Source organism: Sorex araneus, chromosome 2 (genome assembly GCF_027595985.1).
Source record: "Sorex araneus isolate mSorAra2 chromosome 2, mSorAra2.pri, whole genome shotgun sequence".
Lineage (NCBI taxonomy): Eukaryota > Metazoa > Chordata > Mammalia > Eulipotyphla > Soricidae > Sorex > Sorex araneus.
In genome coordinates, this window is record NC_073303.1 from 334285942 (window position 1) to 334306720 (window position 20779).

General features: G+C 37.9%; 1 protein-coding gene across 2 annotated transcripts in view; it reads left to right on the plus strand.

Annotated features, from left to right (window-relative positions):
• The window catches only part of RBBP8 (RB binding protein 8, endonuclease), a 72512-nt gene extending 52780 nt beyond the window's left edge, over positions 1-19732 (plus strand). For both annotated transcript variants that reach the window (XM_055126959.1, XM_004606014.2), the window contains exons 13-19: positions 953-1041; positions 2808-2925; positions 5708-5848; positions 9314-9383; positions 11249-11345; positions 16075-16216; positions 18649-19732. In XM_055126959.1, the coding sequence (XP_054982934.1) occupies positions 953-1041; positions 2808-2925; positions 5708-5848; positions 9314-9383; positions 11249-11345; positions 16075-16216; positions 18649-18746 (755 nt within the window). In that variant the 3' untranslated portion in view covers positions 18747-19732. The remainder of the gene's footprint in view (positions 1-952; positions 1042-2807; positions 2926-5707; positions 5849-9313; positions 9384-11248; positions 11346-16074; positions 16217-18648) is intronic.
• Positions 19733-20779: the final 1047 nt, after the last annotated feature.

The following is a 20779-nucleotide window of genomic DNA, read 5'->3' on the forward strand; positions in this document are numbered from 1 at the left end:
GGATATTTCCTCTCAGTGGGCGTGGGGCTATGGCTTAGTTCACAATCTAGAGACATGGCTGCTACTTTGATTACCGTCAATATTTCAACAAAAAACTCACTATTACTGTTTGGAGTTTCCCCCCAAAGACAGACCTGCTAAAAAGGAACCGTTTCACATTGCTGACAGTTAAGAGATATTAGGTCTCTTAATTGTTGCGGCCACGTGGTTTTGGATTTCTGTATAAAGTCCAGGGAAAATTCTGCCAGAAATTGCATCACTGCAAGCTTTTACTTCCCTTTTGTGGTGCTCATTAGATGGAAAAGCCTGGAGAGAGAACCCTACCCCCTGGCACCACATGGGGCAGTGGCTCACTTCACAGTCTTGAGGCATTTCTGCGAGCTGCTGGTGTCCAAAGTAGTTTAGTTGGCCTCTGGGATCATGCTCGTGCAGCAGCAGAAAGGCCACACACGTGTGGCTGCTGCGCTTAAATCTCAGTGAAGGGTGGGGCCAGTACCCCCCGCCCCCCAGGATCTCCGGCGAGTCCCGTAGCAGCCGGCTGGTACCTCCATTTTGTGCTCAGAAAGTGGTGATCGCCATGCTGTGCCCGAAAAGGAAGGGTTGAGAGAGAGAAACCCTTCCCCGCTGGCGCCGAGTGGGGCAGTGGCTCAGTTCACAGTCTAGAAGCATTTCTGCAAGCTCCTGGTGTCCAAAGTAGTTTAGTTGGCTTCTGGGATCATGCTCTTGTGGCAGGGGAAAGCTTAAGCCATCTTCTTTGGAGTACTATCCATTCACACCCTGTGCTCACTTTTAATTAGGATATTTGTTTTATTACTGAGTTGTGAGAGTTCTTTATATAATCTTGGCACAAGTCTTATATCAGGCATATAAACTTTTCTGAGTTCAGTAATATTTTAAAATTTTAAGAACTTTTGAAATTATTTCATTGTCTTTTTTCCCCTCCTTACCTAAGACATATCCTTTGAAAATAACCAGTGGAGTATCGATCCAGGAGCAGATCTTTCTCAGTATAAAATGGATATTACTGTAATAGATACAAAGGTAAGATTGAAAATAAAACCAAAACCCATATAGTTCTTATTCTAATGAGTTGTTAAATGACCTCCTCTGATTCATTCTGTGACCTTAAGATAATTCTATATCTCTTTAAATCTGCATTTGTTTATTCAGAAAATAAGAAACAAGTGATTATTGTTCCAATTTTTTGGTATTTTTCAAAGAATACTAATCCTTCTTTACTTTACAAACTAAAAATATTAGGGTTTTGGAAAAGTACTAATAGTTTTTTAATTTAAAATGAGTGTTTTTGGAAGAATACTAATTCTTCTTTTACTTTAAAAGCTGTAGAAATATTGTTTAAATAATGCAAAATGCCAGCTATGTATTTTAAATAATTTTCTACAAAAATTATCCATCTTAGGCTTTTATTAACTAAAAAAAATAAAATAATGTGCCATTGGGGCCAGGGAGGTAGTTCAAATATCTACAGTGCATGTAGAGGCTCAAAGTTGATTCACATCACTCTGTGATTCCCCAAGCACTCAGTTTTGCCCTGGTCACCCTAGGTCTACTAGACCCAAGCAGTACAGCATCACCAGTCCTGAGCTTGGAACCATTCTGCACATACAACTAGAACAAATATCCTCAGCAGTGGCTCCTGGGCTCTTTGCGCACTGCCTGGGAGACCAAATGTTTTTTTCAGTTAATTAGTTTTTAATGTACTATCAGGGGAAAAATTTTAATTTTCTCAGTGACATTTTTGTATAGTTTTGTTTGTTTTTAGGGCGCCACACCAACCCAACGATGCTCAGGGGTTACTCCTGGCTCTGTGTTCAGAGATCACTCCTGGCAGTGCTCTGAAGACCATATCGGATGTCAGGGATCAAACTTGGTTGTCTACATGCAAGGCAGATGATCTCCCTTCTATACCCCATTTTACTTATTTATTTATTTTTTATAAATTTTAAAAAGTGGAACTTATATACATGCTGCTATCCCTGGTTTAATCTCTGGCTCCTTTTTTCATTTCCCCTAGCCCACCAGGAGTGATCTCTAAGCACAGAGCCCAGGAGTAAGTCCTGAACACTTCTGAGTATGGTCCAAAAAACAGAAATGAAGCAGCAGTAACAAAATGGAACTCATAATGGAAATCACTTTTTTGCTTAGATTTTGGTTCTACATAGTTTGAGAATTTCTCATTCACTTGGTAGCATATTAATGAGTATTAGCATTTGCTGCAATAATTTGTATCCATCAAGAATCAAATTTGACTTATTAAATCATTGCTTATAGTGCACACCGATGTTCATTACTATGAGGCAGATCAAAGAAAGGAAGGAAAAGTTCCAGAAGAATGTTCAGTAGCTAATACATAGCTCTCTTCATGATAGCACTGTTACTAAGCTTGAGAAAAGATAGTTTTATTTATTTATTTATTTATTTTTGCTTTTTGGATCACACCTGGCAATGCACAGGGATCACTCCTGGCTCATGCACTCAGGAATCACCCCTGACAGGGGACCATATGGGATGCTGGGATTCGAACCCGGGTTGGCCGCATGCAAGGCAAACGCCCTACCCGCTGTGCTATCGCTCCAGCCCCGAGAAAAGATAGTTTTATATTTAAATAAAATATAGGCAGTAAAACTAGGTCTAACTATATTCATTCCTAAACGGCTAAAGTAAATATAACTTAATGCTACTGAAATGTGCAATTGAAGATGGTTAAAATGATGAAATTTATGTTTATAAGTAAATGTCAGGCCTTAATGGAATAGTGTTACAATTTCGATATTTTTAATACTTAGGATCAAAGTCAGTCAAAATTAGCAGGGGATGAGACAGTGGATGTGGACTGTACATTGGTTAGTGAAACTGTACTTTTAAGAATGAAGAAACAAGAGCAAAAGGGAGAAAAAAGTTCAGGTAAGCCTTTAATAGATTTTTTATTTTAATAAAATTATAGAAGAAAATTTATGCTCATACCTTTATCCTGATGAGTACCAGTGTTCTTTTAAACCAAGTAATTGGGGTTTTTTTTCCTGTTCTGATAATAATTAGATTCTCATAGCAATGCTCCATCTCTGTTTTGGAGAAGCAAAAAATCTTTAACCAAAATGATTTCTTCAGAAAGAATTCAAATTCTTTCTAGGGCTCAGCAAACTATAACTAGTTGCTAGTCTTATAAACAAAATTTTATTGGAATACAGCATTTCTCATTTATTTGCATATTGTCTTTGGCTGCTTAAGGAGGACAACAGAAGATTTGAGAACTTGTTGCAGAGACTTTATGACCCCCACAAGCCTAAAACATTTACTATCTGACTTAAGAAAAAGTTACTGACCTTGGTCTAGAAAATTAGAAAACATAAAAAGTAATTTCAGGAGTCTTGTTTTAGAAATATGACTTCCTACAGTAATTTAATAAGGAAAGAGGATGGGATTGCATTGAAAAATACTAGTATGGATATGCAAATTAGCAGTAGCTAAGGATGATATGGTAAATTAACCCTGCCATTTTCCACTTCTACAGAAAAGGGGATTTGGGCACATGAAAGGCTTACAAGTAATGCCCTGTAGAGAGAAACTGTTTATTCTTTAAGTCTTAATTTTCCAAAAGATGTGAGAATACCTTAACAACATCCCTAAATACAGAGGCATATGATGTGAAATCAATTAAAACCTGACATTTATTGATTTATTTTCCCTTACATATTAAAGAGTTTGGGCCTGTCTTGTGAAACTGCAGCTGAAAGCAGAGGCTTTTCCCAGTGATCGCCTTTTAGACAAAATGTAAATTTAAACCATATACATTCCCTATCTTCTGCTGAGTATTCTACCTGCTAAAGATCAAATAATAAAGCAACCAGTCTTATCTTCATTTTGTTTGAACTTTTGCTACCCTAGAATGCGGTGTGAGAGAAATTTTTGATAGTTTTAGGTCTGTGTACTTTGTTGTTTTTTGTTTTGTTTTGTATTGAATCACTGTGAGGTACAGTTACAAAGCTTTCATGATTGATTTTCAGTCATACAATGACCTAACACCCATCCTTCCATCAGTGCACATTTTTCACTACCAATGTCCTATTCTTCCTGCCCACCCCACCCCACTCCACCCCACCCCCTGCCTCTATGGCAGGCAAGTGTATTCTTTAGGAATGAAAACTATTCATATGATCAAGTAACTGAGTTCTTAGGTTGAGAGGACAGTGCCTGTTAAAAGAAAAAACCTAAACAGTGATTCGTTGACTTTTAATAATAATAATATGTAAATACCTTTTCAGTGAGATAAAATTTTTTTACTTGCTTGTAAATGTTTGTATATATAGGAGTGCAAAGTTACCACACTATACCGTCACTAAATAAAACAATAAAAGTGGGACCAGAGTAATGGTGTAGCAGATAGGGCATTTGTCTTGCATGTAGCAAACCGTGGTTCAATGCCTGGCATCCCTTCTGGTCCCTTGAGCCCTGCAGGAATGATTACTGAGCACAGAGCCAGGAGTAAGTCCTAAGCACCACCAGGTATGGCCCCTCCAAAAAATACAAACAACAGCAAAAAATTCATTTCATACAACATCTCTATAGATACAAACATATTAAAAATACATGAAATATACACATATATTTAGGCTAGAGAGAATACAGTGAGTAAGGTGCTTACCGTGCATGTGGCCAATTCAGGTTCGATCTCCTGCTTTGAATGTGGTCCCCCAAGGCCCATCAGGAATAATTCCTGAGCGCATAGCCAGAAGTAACCCCTGAGCACCGCTGGATGTGAACACCCCCCCCCCCACACAAAAAAGAAGCGAAAAATAATCAAAGTGCTAGAGCATGAGATTGGGAGAGGTAGTAGGTTTTTTATGGAATAATTCACATATATTTCTGTTCTCTTTGCTACCCATTCCAATTTAGTCTGTTTTTTAGTGAGTTTTTTGTTTATTTTTTTGCACCATACCCAGTGTTGCTTAACGCTTACTCCTGACTCTGCTCTCAAGGATCACTCCTGGCAGAGCTCAGGGATACTGGGAATCAGATCTGGATCAGCTGCATGCAAGGCAAGGTGCCCTGCCCACTGTACCATCTTTCCAATCCCCTTTTAGTGTTTTTTAAAATTTGATTTGTATGATGGGATTTTTAATGGGGAATATAGTTAGTATTCTAAAGATGTACTTAGCATTTTAAATATCAAATATGGAATTGAATTATTAATATGAACATTTAACTACTAGTTGTTAATGATAGTGCAAAGAAATAATTTTTCCTACCATACTAGAAAAATAAGTAGTAAGCAGAATTTTGTATAGATTTTAATGTCAGCTACTTGTACATATTTTCTTTAACATTAATATTGTTATTTATTATGATTTTTATACTTATATATTTTATATTCTTCAGTTCATTTGGTAGGACTCCTTTTGATTTAGTATAAATTATCAGTTGATAGGAGACGTTGATGTTTGTAAAGATATTAGCAAAAGCTAGTACTATTTTTATATAAGTAAGGCTATAATATAAAGCCATACATTTAAGACTATCATATAAAACCTTTGTAAATGTCTAATAACTACCCAGACTTGGAGTTTTATTGTTGGCTCCTGCACGTCAGTATTATTTCATGTAAGTTACTACAAGTTTCACATTGTTCTACATAGAAAGCAAGAAGTTTGCTTATTTCTGTAAGTCAATACTTTTTATTCTTACATAGATGGAGAAAGAATAATGAATGATAGTTTAGAAGATATGTTTGATCGGACAACACATGAAGAATATGATTCCTATTTGCCAGATTGTTTCTCACAAGTAGCAGGAGAAGAAGAATTGTCAGCTACCACAAAGAAACCAAATGGTATGGTTATTTTCTTTCTAAATAGCTTCTTTATCCCACTGAATTTTGTAAATTAAATCAAGCTAATTAACAGACTTGATAAGCTATATTAAGAGTTAAGGTTTCAGGGGCTGGAGTGATAGCACAGTGGGTCGGGTGTTTGCCTTGCACGCGGCCGACCCGGGTTCGATTCCCAGCATCCCATATAGTCCCCTGAGCAACGCCGGGGGTAATTCCTGAGTGCATGAGCCAAGAGTAACCCCTGTGCATTGTCGGGTGTGACCCAAAAATCGGGGAAAAAAAAAAATTCAGAAGGTTCCACTTTGCCATCCATTTAATGTCCCCTTATTATCATCTTAAATAGCCATAAAATATTCCTCAAAACCAAGAAATCCATATTGATTCAATAGCATGTTTTTTATAACATAAGCATAAAGCATGTAAAAATATAAGTATACAGCTGAATTAAATAACAGTACTCCTACATTACTATATATATGTATGTATAATTGTAATAGAGTAGAAGGAAACGTTTTGCCAAAGATTCAGATTCATATTCTACTTGAATGTAGAATATTGGTACAAAGTACCAATTATAGTAGATATTTATGTGTGTGTATTCAATAAATAAGTAGTGTGAGTTCTCTCGACATGTGGGTTGGGTGGCCATGAGCCCCTTCCCCACCCTGGCCTGCTGCAGCTGCCAACAGACACATGAATGAGGGAACAGGACCACCAGGCTGGTTGGTGATCAGTCACTGTTTATTGCAATCTTGGTCTCACCATGTATTCCATTTTCCCTGCGCTCCTGTTTCAGTCTCACATTGCCTCTCATTCCCGTCTCTTCTGTCCTTTATGCTTCTATCCCTGTGCCCAGTCTCACAGCCTCAGTCTAGAGCCCAATCTCCAAGTATTGGAGATTAGATAGGTTAGATAGCACAATCAACATATGTAAAGCCCTTCCCTTCCTCCTGGGAAAGCTCTTCTAAAACAAAAATCTCTTGCTAGGAGATCTGCTCAAGGGCAGAATTTCATCTAAGGACCTACTTCTCCTTTCCTTAGTCCATAAACAATCATGTTAGATTTTACTCCTTAATAATCTTTCTGGTCATTTTGTATGGACACAGTAAGAGATATATATTAATTTTATAGGGTGGCTCTCTTGGGGACATCTCGCTATAGATCCAGATGACAGTTCTCAGGCCAAGATTAGTCCTTCCTAGTGGGTAGAGCGTTTGCCTTGCACATGGCTGACCCAGGTTCGATTCCTCTGTCCCTCTCCGAGAGCCCGGCAAGCTACGGAGAGTATCCCACTCACACGACAGAGCCTAGCAAACTACCCATGGCGTATTCAGTATGCCAAAAACGGTAACAAGTCTCACAATGGAGTCATTACTGGTGCCCACTCAAGCAGATCGATGAACAACAGGACGACAGTGCAACAGTAACACTAGTAGGGTTCTCGTCCAGTCACTTTTTTTTTGGATCATGACAGAATTTGTCCACAACCATGCTTTTAAATTATAAGTTTTATGGTACTTGGCCTGTCCCATTTCGATGCCAAGGTAGCTTACATTTGCACTGAATCCATCCAGTCCCTTCATTGCGATTCTGCTTTTGGGGTGCTAGGAACTCATTAAGGCAACTGAGGCTTTAAGTCAAGTAGATATGACATATGCCCAGGAGTAAATATTATTCACAATCCATTAACTCCCAACTTAACAAAAGCATAGCATTAACTGTCTTTCTGTGTCTATACAAAAAGGAAATTGCTCTGAAGTAAACTATGTAAAGAACAAAAGGGAAAGAAAAGCAATACTTCAATTAGAAATTCAGAGTCCTTAGAAGGATCTGACCTTACAAGTCACAGGTTCTGTTTAGGGGAAATGAGTGATTAATAGAGAAAGCAGAGCACAGAGAAGAGAAGTTAAAGATGAATACTGAGGAAATTGGAGTGCTTTGGAATCATTGTGATGGGTATTACCTAATAAACCTAAGCTCCTTGAGGCAGCGGAGAAAGGACAAAAACCAATGTTACCTTACATATGTGTAGGTCTTCTAAGATCCCTTTCATTAGAGCAGTAATTTTATAATATAGTGTAGTGGTCGAAAGAATAAGAGAAACTATTAGATTATTTTGATTGAAAATTAAAATTCTAAATACCTCACCTTCTTACTATAATAAAGCAGTCATCGATTTTAGTCTAATGCAAAGTGTTTCTGTGTTTAAAAAATTGGGGGGACCACACCAAGTGGTGCTCAGGAGTTACTCTTGGCTCTGCACTCAGGAATCACTCTTGGCAGGCTCAGGGAATGCCAGGAATCAAACCCATGTGAGTCGTGTACAAGGCAAACACTTTACCCTCCACACCTTTGTTCCAGCTCCTAACACAAAGTGTTTTAAACTGGTTTATTTAGTGTCTTATATTGGCATCGATGAGTACATGTCTTGATAATGGTCACATTATCATTTAAAAGAACCACTCAGAAATGGTCTAAATACATATATAAATAATATGTGTACATATGTATATATTTTTTAATATAGTTTTTGTGTGTGATGTAAAATAGGGGTGGTTTTTTTTTTTTTTTTTGCTTTTTGGGTCACACCCAGCAATGCTCAGGGGTTATTCCTGGCTTTGCACTCAGGAATTACTCCTTGCAGTGCTTGGGGGACCATATGGGATGCCAAGGATTGAACCCAGGTCGGCCACATGCAAGGCAAACGCCCTACCCGCTGTGCTATCGCTCTGGCCCCAAAATAGGTGTTTTTTTTTTTTTTTTTTTTAAGAAAAATATGAGGGACCAGAGCAATAGTGTATAGTGGATAGGGAATTTGCCTTGCACTCAGCTTGCCCAGGTTTGATCCCCAGCATCCTATATGGTGCCCCAGGCACCATCAGGAGTAACTCCTGAGCATCACTGAATGTGACCCAAAAAGCCAAAAGAAAAATCTAAGAAGAAAAGAAAGTATGCATTGCAGTCTGTGATGGTGAGTAGCAATGAATATGCTCATATAGAGTTTTTAAGTCTTAGATACTTACATAGATTTTTTTTTTAATTTTTCAGCAATTCTGAATAGGATGAATCCTTTCCATATGAAAGAGAAAGGAAAAAATTATTCTGGAAAATTTAAACAATGTACCCAGGGACTTAGAAAATGAAATCAAATAAAAACTGAAATTTTATTATATGCTGTATTTTTCTTAATATAGCAGATCATTCCTCTGTATGTTCTTATATTTATTTTATTTATTATTATTATCATTATTTTGTTTGTTTGGGGTCATATCTGGTGGTGCTCAAACTTACTTCTGGCTCTGCACTCAAGGATCACTCCTGGCAGACTCAGAGAGCTGTATGGGGTGCTGGGGATCAATTCAGAGCTGTCTGTGTACATGGCAAGTATCTTGGCCACTGTACTGTCTCTTGGGCCCTTCTCTCTTAAGTTCTAATTTAATTTGTGATGGTTTGTTCTATTTATAGCTAATGGTGATAAACAAGATAAAATCAAACGGAAAGCATTTGTGGAGCCATATTTTAAAGATGACGAAAGGTAAGTTGAACTTGACTACTAGCAACAGTGTGATACAGTAGACCTATCTTTGTCAGAATATATCTTAACTGCTAAATTGGTTAAAATAGAATGTATATCACTTACTTTATGAATATAATAGAAGTGGAACTTAAGCATATAAATGAAAATTTGAAAATAAGAAAAATTTTACTACCATTATATATATTCTTTAAGCAGTAGTGATGGTTATTTTCTTTCTTCTAATGTAAACTTTATATGAACTTTGGGGGTTTATTACGTACTGTTACCTGAGTGGGGGTTTCGTCTGAATTTAGCTTCCTCCTATTAACACCTTAAATAGCTATAAAATATTCCTCAAAACCAAAGAAACCCATATTGATTCAATAGTATTTTTAGTATACTTCAAAATGGTATGTTTCTTTATAGTATGAGCATAAAGTGTATAAAAATAAATTGTAATAAAGTGTGTAAAAAACCTTGTTGTTCCCTGGTAGTGCTCCTGGCTCTATGCTCAGGTGTCATCCCTGGTAGTATTTAGGGTACCAAATGTGGGGAGATAGTTTAAGCAGTTAAGTATATACCTAGCATTTTCAAGGTCCTGAGTTTGATCCCAGCACCACCTAGACATTCTGGCATTGCCAAATTGGCCTCTGTGGCCCCCACAAGGACCTCTAGCCAGAGCAGCACTGTACCACCAGGCCAGAGCACTGAACCCTCCCCAGGTGGCCTCTACCAAAAAAAATGTTAAGAATTTTTATTTTGAACCTTAATGCTACTCTGTATCTTTTATGCCAAGATTGTTAACATTCTATCTTATATTAGTCATTCTAGAATAAGGCATAGTAATACTAAATTTAAAGCATAATAATCTCCACTAAAAATGTTTTATGCTCGTTCTCCTTTTATGATATTGGTAAATTGAGTCACTCAGTTAACCAGGGTCTTTATTTTTTAATATCTGTTCAGAAATTTAGAAATCTGACAGGTCCCTAGAGGATAGGGAGAAAAAGAAAAAAATCAAGTGAAGGGGAAAGGGAAAAAAATCAGTGAGAAGCAACAAGAGGGGGATTCAGGTCCATCATTGGTATCAAGGAATGATAGAGCTATATATCCAAATCACAGAGTCAACAATACTGTACTTACGAGACCCAAACTTACTTAATAACCAAACTTAAAAGATGCCTGTCAAGAGGGCGGGCTGGGGCTGAGGTAGGGTGACTGGAGAGGGAACCTGGGACACTGGGAGAGGGAAGTTGACACTGGCGGGATCTGTCACGGAACATTGTGTGTTAACAAACCCTACTATAAATAACTTTGTAATTCACGGTGCTTTAATAAAATAAAATTTGGCAGGGGGAAGGAAATCTGACTAGCCAAAATTAATTTCCACTGATGCCTCTCAGACCCTAGTAAGAGCTAGCATTCTACTGTTTTGTTGTTGCTAAATGATAATTTTTTATGTACCAATTTTCCAAAGAAACAGTTAATCACTGAGCACAGCCAGATGTAGCCCAAACTCCCCACCCTCTCTCCCCCATCCCCCAAATTACAAGCATTTCTTTTTATTTTGGTTATTTTTGGTTTACCTCCAAACAAAGTATTTTTATCTGATAAGGGTCAGAAATGGGAAGTTGAAGTTTCTTTTACAGTTAAAGGAAAACAGCAGTAAAAAAATACCCAACATACAGTAGGCATTTAATAAATATCTAATGAAAACTAGATGAGGAAATATTTGTTTTTCTGACTAAATAAGAATTTCCAATAAAATGTATGTATGTTTTGGACTTATTTCAAGTCCCCTGGGTTTTTATCTTTGTTAATTTAAAACCTAAACCAGAAATCTTTATAACAGATGCGCTAATTTTAAATTTATTTCCCCCCAGAGAGAATAATGTACAAAATTTTCCTCACATTGAGGTAGTTCGGAAAAAGGAAGAGAGAAGAAAATTGCTTGGACACACATGTAAGGAATGTGAAATTGTAAGTACTGACATAAGCATTATTCTTTTGGGTATTTTTTTAAGAATGGCTTTATAGGTCATAAATACGTAATTTTTAAATTGTAGATGCAAACAAACATATTTGTACCTAGAAACCTAGTTTGAGTGAGGAATAACAGGACAAGTAAATATGAAGATGCTAGCTTTGGCCTGTGAGTGATAAATACATGAAAGTGAGAGCTTCGGTTTCTTATATTTTTATTAATTGGATCTGGAGCCTACACCCTAGCTCTTATTACCAGAGACATTTGTGCCATTTTTCTTCATTTTGTTTTGTGGTACTCCTGGTGGTGCGCAGTGGCTCTGTGCTCAGGAGTCCCTCCTGGCAAGTACACAGGGAATCAACTGGTGCCAGGACTGAAGCTCCAGCATACAGTCAGCCCTTTGAGCTATCGCATTCCCCTCCCTTTTCAATATTTATTTGTATTTCATTTCTTTGTTTTGGGATCATTCCTGACAGTGTTTGGGGCAGTGGGGAAGAGAGAGACCATATGAGGGTCCAGGGAAGGAACCAGATACATTCATATACAAGGCCAAGTGCCTTACCCCACTGTACAGCCCAAATTTGTATGTGTTTATTTTTCCTCTGTGTTACAGCGAAGACTCTTATATGTGCTTCTGAGGAAAGCATTTTCTGTCCCTGTAAGAAACCTTAAGTTTGCAACTATAACCAGCACTCCCAGGAAAGGAATATACTCAATTAATTTTTTTTTAATGGTATACCCATAAGCTCTTTATTTTTCCCCATTTTGTTTCTAACAAAGTATGTAAACTCTTCCAACCTTATAATATAATTAAATTTTTATTTCATATATTGGCTTCTTGAACTACTTAACTAGATTGTACTATTAGAATTACACTGTGCTAAATAATCCCAGTCGTGTTCTGAGGATTTTTTTTTCTTCTTCTGTTTATTATCTTACATTAGCTATCAGTTGCCTGCCTCTTGGCATTTAGTTTAGTTGGGGTTTTTTTGTTGTTGTTTTTTGGTGGTTTTTTTTTTTTGCTTTTTGGGTCACACTCGGCGATGCACAGGGGTCACTCCTGGCTCATGCGCTCAGGAATCACCCCTGGCGGTGCTCAGGGGACCAAATGGGATGCTGGGATTCGAACCTGGGTCGGCCGCGTGCAAGGCAAACACCCTACCCGCTGTGCTATCGCTCCAGCCCCTTATGTTTAGTTTTAAATTTAGTTTAGTTTCTAAAAGCATTTAGTTTCTCTTTTAAATTTTTTAACAACTTTGAACTAAAAATCTTGATAATGAGTACATTGCAGTTATATGTGAAATAGATTACAGTACAGGTAAGCATGGGTAAGAAATACACAGAAAATTTAGGAATATAAATTGAAGTCACTGTACTGAAAAACAAGTTCATAGTAAAGTAAAACCTCATGTCAAGTGAGTTTTTAGTAAAACATAACGTGAGATTACATAAAGCCTTTATATCTTAACTAAATGTGGGCTACATGGACAAAATAAACCACTAGTTTTTAGATATTGCTATAACTCTTTACAATGTGGAACTAATAATACCTCTTTGAAATACTGCTTATTTGCTATCTTTCTCTCAGAAATAATTTCCTGTAACTGTTGTCCAGTCTTTGAGAAAAATTCCTTCATATGATTAATTTCTACTTTTCAGTTTTATAGGGTAGAATTAGGCTGTTCTCATTTACTCCCTCATGACCAGTACTGAAAGTGCCATCCAATTATTTAATACCATGTTTGTTTACAATTCCTAAATCTATTGCATTGCCTGTTCCACATACTGACTATAGCATATGTGTCGTGATGTCATGCTATTATCAGTCTTCATGTTCAGTCTTCAGTTCGAAAGCAGGCATACACACTTTCTAGCTCTGATTCCCAGACCTTACCTGTGAGTCTCCTGTATGTTCATTCTAGTTGTTTAAACCCAAGGTTTGCTTTTATAGTTATCCTCTGCCCTCTTTCATATCTTAGTGACTGATCTATCATTAAATCCCACTGATTGTATTTATAAAATACATCTTCTTTCCAGCCACTTACTGTTTCCACTACTCACACTGGACCAAGACATATGTCTGACTAAGGTTGTAAATGCCCCACACCTTAAAATATATATATACATATATATATTAATATGTATTTATATATGGACTGGAGCGATAGCACGGCAGGTAGGGCATTTGCCTTGAATGCTGCCGAACTGGGTTCTCTTCCTCCATCCCTCTCGGAGAGCCAGCATAAGAGTATCCTGCCCACACGGCAGAGTCTGGCAAGCTACTATGGCGTATTCAATATGCCAAAAACAATAACAAGTTTCCCAACGGAGTAGTAACTGGTGTCCGCTCGAGCAAATCAATGAACAATGGGACGACTGTGCTATAGTGCTATTTATATGTGTGTATATATGCTATATATATTATATTGAGGAGGTTCATGTTCACAAAAATTCTTTTTAAACTTGTCTCTCCACAGTACAGTTTTACCCAGTAATGAATGATTTTCCCCCCCTACTGACTTTTTTTTCCTTTTTGTTTTTTCTTTTTTGAGTAACACCTGGCAACACTCAGGGGTTATTCCTGGCTCTGCACTCAGGAATTACTCCTGGCGGTGCTTGGGGGACCATAAGGGAATGCCAGGAATCAAACCCGGGTCAGCTGTTTAAAAGGGTAAAGCCCTCCCCTCTAAACTATCTCTTTGGCTTCCCTACTAACTTTTATAGAATGAAAGTTAACATTACATCACCTCTCTGCCACAAACCTTTAAATATCTTCCCATCTCATTGAGAAGTGGAACAAAAAAGTCTTTATCTAGGACAAGACTTGGCACTCCTCTCTTGCTTTGTTTTCTAACTCTCCAATTTTTTCATTCTTTTTATAGCTACTAGTGTTTTAATTCGGTGGCAATATTTCTCTCCTTTGATTGAGAATCATGATATCTAAGATCATCCTATCCCAGTGCCCAAATAGGATACAAAGATTTATAATCATGACAATGAGAAGAATGAAAAGCACACCCAGTTTCAGAGATATTCTAAAGTCTTTCACTGATTTGTGTAAAATAAAATGTATTAATTTTTTTTTCTTGAAACTTAAAATCTTATCCTAAGTTACCAGTTTCACTGATACCTGGCAAATTATTTCTTTGATTTTAATTTCTTCTAGTGTAAGCTGGAATAGACTGAATTATGTACTGCCATTGTCTGTATCCTATTAAGCTTTATACTACTACTTGTTTTCTTTGATCTAAAGCTTGAAGATCTACATAATTTTTTACGTATAAGGACACTAGATTGCATGAAGTTTAGGTTCTTTATGATCAAATTTGTTAAAAAGCAATATGCCTTTGATTCTAATAGGAAAATCTAGTCCTTTTTTTTTCTTTTTGGTTTTTGTTGGCAGGCATAAGAGGAGGGTGGAGATGAGGATTGGTATGTTTTTGTTTTGTTTTGTGGTGCCAGGAACCGAACTCGGCCTCATGCATGCAAGGTATGCTCTGCCAACCAAGCCACATCCCTGGCTCTGAGAAACCCAATTTAAAGGGGAAGTCTTAAGGCCTGCAACAGTCAAAGATAAACATTTCATTTTCATTAACTATAGAGATAGGAAAACTACTTACAAGCACGCATGTTACATCCAAATAACTATTTTTTTTTGTAGAGAATACCTTATTAGTCTCTGTAATCAAACCCATGTAGAAAATACCTTACATATTTAATACAATGCGATTACCCCTGTACAAATGGAAAGAGAGAGGTAGTTGCTCCCCGTTTCTAGACCAATATGGCTGTGAATTTCTGTACAATGCCAACCTGACACAGTAGAACTGGGATACTTTTTTTCCAAAGTTTATGGCACAGCTAAAGTTTTCAAAAATTCATATATATAGATGTGTGTGTGTGTGTATATATATATATATTTATATAAAAAAAGACCAATAGCAGGAAGTCACACATCCATTGCAGCAACAGTATTTCCGAGTTCTGCAGTCATCTGAACAAATTAGAAACATCAGCACACTCCATTTTAAGAAAGGAAAAAACAAAACCCCAGAAAACAGCAGAGTTCCGTCACTGTGGTGGTACCTGGCACCATTTCTTTTTTCATCATCTGCAAAGGAAACATTCTAGAATAAGGGCATTACAAAGAGCTCTGATAAAGCACGGTGACGACACAGGGGACACACAGGCCCAAAGGACACTCACCAACAGAGCGGACAGCACGGCCTGAGGCGAGGCTGGAGCCACGGTTCCAAGGCATTATTGGAGAAATGACTCTGCGCGCCCCAGACTGGGCCTATGCCGCTGCCCCGGCGCCACTCGGTACTCACTGCTCACCACGAACATCAGTTATTTGGAAAAATGCACATCTCTGCATTTTTATTACTAATTTGACAAAGATGAAGATTTTACACATCCATATACATATATATTATATATATACATGATATATTGTATATGTGTATATATATGTTGCCGTGCACTGTAAAGTTCAGCTAGCACTTTTATTTTAGAATTTTTTGCTGGAAGAAACAATATGTTGATTTACATGGTGAGATAAACTTTACTCATTTGTGAAGCAAACATTTTATATTACCAGCACTTATTTTTAAATACAATGATTATTATTAGCTTATTGAGTAAGAGTTTCTTAGCTTCTAGTGTCAGCATATAACATTGCCTATTATTCATACTAGTGATAATTTTACTAGTTTTTATTATTAGTATTATGCAGATTTCCCAGCTGAAGAAAGAGAAAAGAAGCTGGCTTCCTGCTCAAGACACCGATTCCGATATATTCCTCCTAACACTCCAGAGAATTTCTGGGAAGTTGGTTTTCCTTCCACTCAAACTTGTATGCAAAGAGGTAAGAGTAGACTATAACATTTTGGGATTTTTTTTTTAATGCTTGTATATACACAAGTCTAACCTATTAACTTTCTTAACTCTCTCTGTGGTCTGCTCTAAGTTGTGTGCTGATTTTGTGACATATAAATAGATTTTTAACTGTAAATGGTATCCTTCAGCTTTTCAAGTAATTTTTTGTCTCAAAGATTATTTATAATTACTTTAATGTGATTATATATGCACTCAAAAAGTCACTCAAATTTAGAGAAGTAATTTTACTTTCATTCTGCCATCAAAATGACTTAACTTTACAAAAGTTGCTGGCAACATTAAATGTTAAAAAATGAAAGAGCAGGGCTGGAGCAATAGCACAGCAGGTAGGGCGTTTGCCTTGCACGCAGCCGACCTAGGCTTGATTCCCAGTATTTCATATGGTCCCCCAAGCACCGCCAGGAGTAATTCCTGAGTGCAGAGCCAGGAGTAACCCCTGTGCATCGCCAAGTGTGACCCAAAAAGCAAAACAAATAAAATTAAATTACAATTAAGCAATGTTGGGCTGGAGTGATAGCACAGCTGGTAGGGCATTTGTCTTGCACACAGCCGACCCAGGTTTGATCCCCAGGATCCCATATGGTCCCCCGAGCACTGCCAGGAGTAATTCCGGAGTGCAAAGCCAGGAGTAATCCCTGTGCATCGCTAGGTGTGACCCAAAAAGCAAAAAAAAAAAAAAGAGAGAGAGAGAATATCTTTTCAAAACAAGTACTCTGAATTGTATTAATCCTATCTGAATAAAATGGACCTTTGTTTGGACAATTATTAACATGAAACTAGAGTTTTCATGTATCACACCTTAATGTAATGTGAGAAATGTATGCAGCTTTAATATTTCAGATATTTATGAACAGGGTTGTGTCTCAGTGGTAAATAACATGCTTTATATGTATGAGACCTGGGTTTGTTTAATACTTGATACTACAAAAAGGAGTTCCAGATATTTAATGATGAGTTAATTTTTTCCAAAAGATTCCAAAACTCTTTAATGGCTGTTCCCTTATTTTCCACTAACAAAACAAAACCAAAAAATGCCCCTCTTGACAAGATGTCTCTGCCTGGTGATCAAGTAGAATTAAACAATCTGGTTAGAACCTGGATATGTCAAAGTAAAAACTACAATGACCGGGGAGACACCTTAAAAACGAATAATGTGAATAATATAGGGACATGTTATTAATATAATAGCTATAACAAAAACTCATTTATTTATTCATTGGATCACCATGAGATAAGGGCCAGAGTGAGAGATAGTACAGAGGGTAGGCACTTACATCGTAAGCAGCCAACCCGGATTCAATCCCCAGCACCACATATTGTTTCCCAGAACCCCTCTAGAAGCACAGAGCCCTGAGCACAGAGCCAGGAGTAAACCCTGTGCACCACCAAGTGTGGCCCAAAAAATACAAAATGAATCACTGTGAGATACACTGGCAAAAACTTTTTAAAAATTTTTTAAATTTTTTTTACTAAAGAGTCATGATTTATATTACTGTTAGTTGAGTTTTAGGCATACAATAATTCTACACCAATCCCTCCACTCCTGTCAACTTCCCTTCACCAGTCTTCCCAAAATGGTCATCCAGAATTTGTTGTAAAAAAATATTTAGTATTTAACTTCCTCGAGGAGACAAAATAGGAAAGTGCTTAAGAGCTTTGGTTCTGCACCAAGTAAAATGTGATTAGAGATCCTGTGCGGAAGGGAGATGCGTGCTGAAAGTAGACTAGAGACTGAACATGATGGCCACTCAATACCCTATTGCAAACCACAACACCCAAAAGGAGAGAGAGAGAGAGAACAAATTGGAATGCCCTGCCACAGAGGCGGGGTGGGGCGGGATGGGATTGGGTGGGAGGGATACTGGGTTCATTGGTGGTGGAGAATGGACACTGGTGGAGGGATGGGCTCTTGAACATTGCATGAGGGAAAAACAAGCACAAAAATGTGTGAATCTGTAACTGTACCCTCACTGTGACTCACTAATTAAAAAATAAATTAATTTAAAAAAAAAAGAGCTTTCGTTCTGAAGTAAGATCATGGACAAGATTCTTCCTCTTCCACTACCTAGGTTTTTGTGAACTTCAGTGAGTTATTTAACTTCCTGGGCACCATTACCTTATCTGTGAAATAAGTATATTAGAAGCTGCTTCAAAGGAATATGAGCATCATCTGAGATAATGTACATAATGTTACATATTTAGTAATATGTATTTAGTTACATATTTAGTAATATCATTAATATAAATGAAGAAACTGGTACTAATTTGTGAAATTATTTGTCAATATCATAAAAATTAGACAACCAAGTAAAGTGAGAAGGTATTAAATAAGACTAGATATATGCTGAAAGAAATAGATGTTGCGAATACAGTCATCTGAATTTGTAATTTTCTTTTAAGGGTACATTAAGGAAGATCTTGATCCTTGTCCTCGTCCAAAGAGGCGGCAGCCTTACAATGCAATGTTTTCACCGAAAGGCAAGGAGCAGAAGACATAAATGTTCAAGCAAAAACAGGACATATATTTTCTTCTTAGTTATTTATAGTTAAAACTGATGTTAAACAATATTTTGATCTTCTTTAAACTGATTTATAAACCATTTTTCTATTGAAAATGTTTTTGAATGGCATTTACACACCACATACATCTGTTTAAATGGTGGATAAGTTTGTTGTATTTTCTTGCTTCTGCACCTTTAAAACAATAAGGTGCTTTCATTTTGCACTCTAACTTAAGAGTTGTTGATATACTTTATTTGTTAATACCTAATTACAGTTTTGAAAATAATATAGTTGTAGTCTGTGATTTGTTACCTATCTTATTTTTCTCCTCCTCCATCCTTCCTTGATATTTAGATCCAGCAGTGACTTTATGTTAATCAGTACAAATTTCAATTCTCTTAATTACTAGGCCCTTTCTAGGTTGTTACACTGTATCACTGTCATCCCTGGAGTGGGCACCAGTAACGTCTCTATTCCTCCCAGCCCTGAGATTTTAGCAGCCTCTTCTTACTCGTGTTTCCCAATGATTGGAGGCTTTTTCAGGGTCAAGGAAATGAGACCTATCATTACTGGTTTTGTCATATCAATTACACCATGGGTAGCTTGCTTGGCTCTCCAAGAGGTGATATATATTTTACTCCCTATGATTTGTTACCTACTTGCCTACTGTCCTTGGGCAGGAAGTGTTCTCACCTGCCCCCTTCTGGGGTGCCCCGAGTGAAAACAGTCTGGTATGGAGTCCCATCATTCTCATATATGGGACATAAAGAAACAATGGTGCTGGGGCCGGAGAGATAGCACAGCAGGTAGGGCGTTTGCCTTGCATGCGGCCGACCCGGGTTCAATCCCCGGCATCCCATATGGTCCCCCAAGCACCACCAGGAGTAATTCCTGAGTGCAAAGCCAGGAGTAACCCCTGAGCATCGCTGGGTGTGACCCAAAAAGCAAAAAAAAAAAAAAAAAAAACCCAATGGTGCCTCAGTTGAACAACAACAGCATCAAAAACAGTGGCATTTACTATTAAGAGAGAATATTCAGGTTAATAGATTCGGATCCTGCTGGGGTTAGGAATGACTGATCCAGCCTGAGCACTGTAGTCTGAGTCTGTGATAAGATGTCCCCAGGAGAGTCACCCTACAAGCCTAAAAGTATCTATTACTGTGTCCATACAGAATGGCAAATATTAGGAAGGAGAATTAAAGATACTAATTAAGTTGCAGGTCTAAGGAGAGGAGAAACACACCTTAAGGGCTGTTTCGCCTTCATGGGCTGCGGGTGGTCAAGAAGTCTGAAAAAACATGTTTGATCATGCTTCCCGTGGGGAGGTCTGGTGAGAGGATATAAAAGAGCGGCTTTGGGGCTAGAGCCATAGCACAGCGGGTAGGGCGTTTGCCTTGCACACGGCCAACCCGGGGTTGATTCCCAGCATCCCATATGGTCCCCTGGGAACCGCCAGGAGTAATTCCTGAGTGCAGAGCCAGGAGTAACCCCTGTGCAACGTTGGGTATGACCCAAAAAAGAAAAAAAAAAAGCAGCTTTGGCAAGAAAGGGGGGATTGTTGGGAGAAATGGTTAGATTATTGGATTGATTGCTGGGGATGGATTGTTGAATGGATTGATGGATTGAATGAATTGATCGATATATTGCTTGAAACAGAGAGAGAGAGAGAAGAGATGGATACAGTGAAAAGAAAGAATTGTGCGGTTAAACACAGAGAGAGGGTCGGAGAGAGCTGGGAGAGACAAGAGATTGAATAAACAGCAACTAATCAGCAACCAGCTTGGCTCTCGTTCTTCCTTCGTCCGAGGCAACAGCCGTCCCGGGTGGAGAAGCAGCTCAAGAGCACCAAGCACAAATGGCGAGAGAGCCGCCCAGAGAGCCCGCAAACCTCCTTTCACTTGAAACCCCCGCTTGCATGGGGGGCTTACCCAGCCCTACTGAGTGAGGATTTTCACAGCTCACTGGGGAGTGTAGGATTGTTACAGGAGTCCTCTTAGAAAAGTATCTAAGTATCCTTTAGAAAAGTATC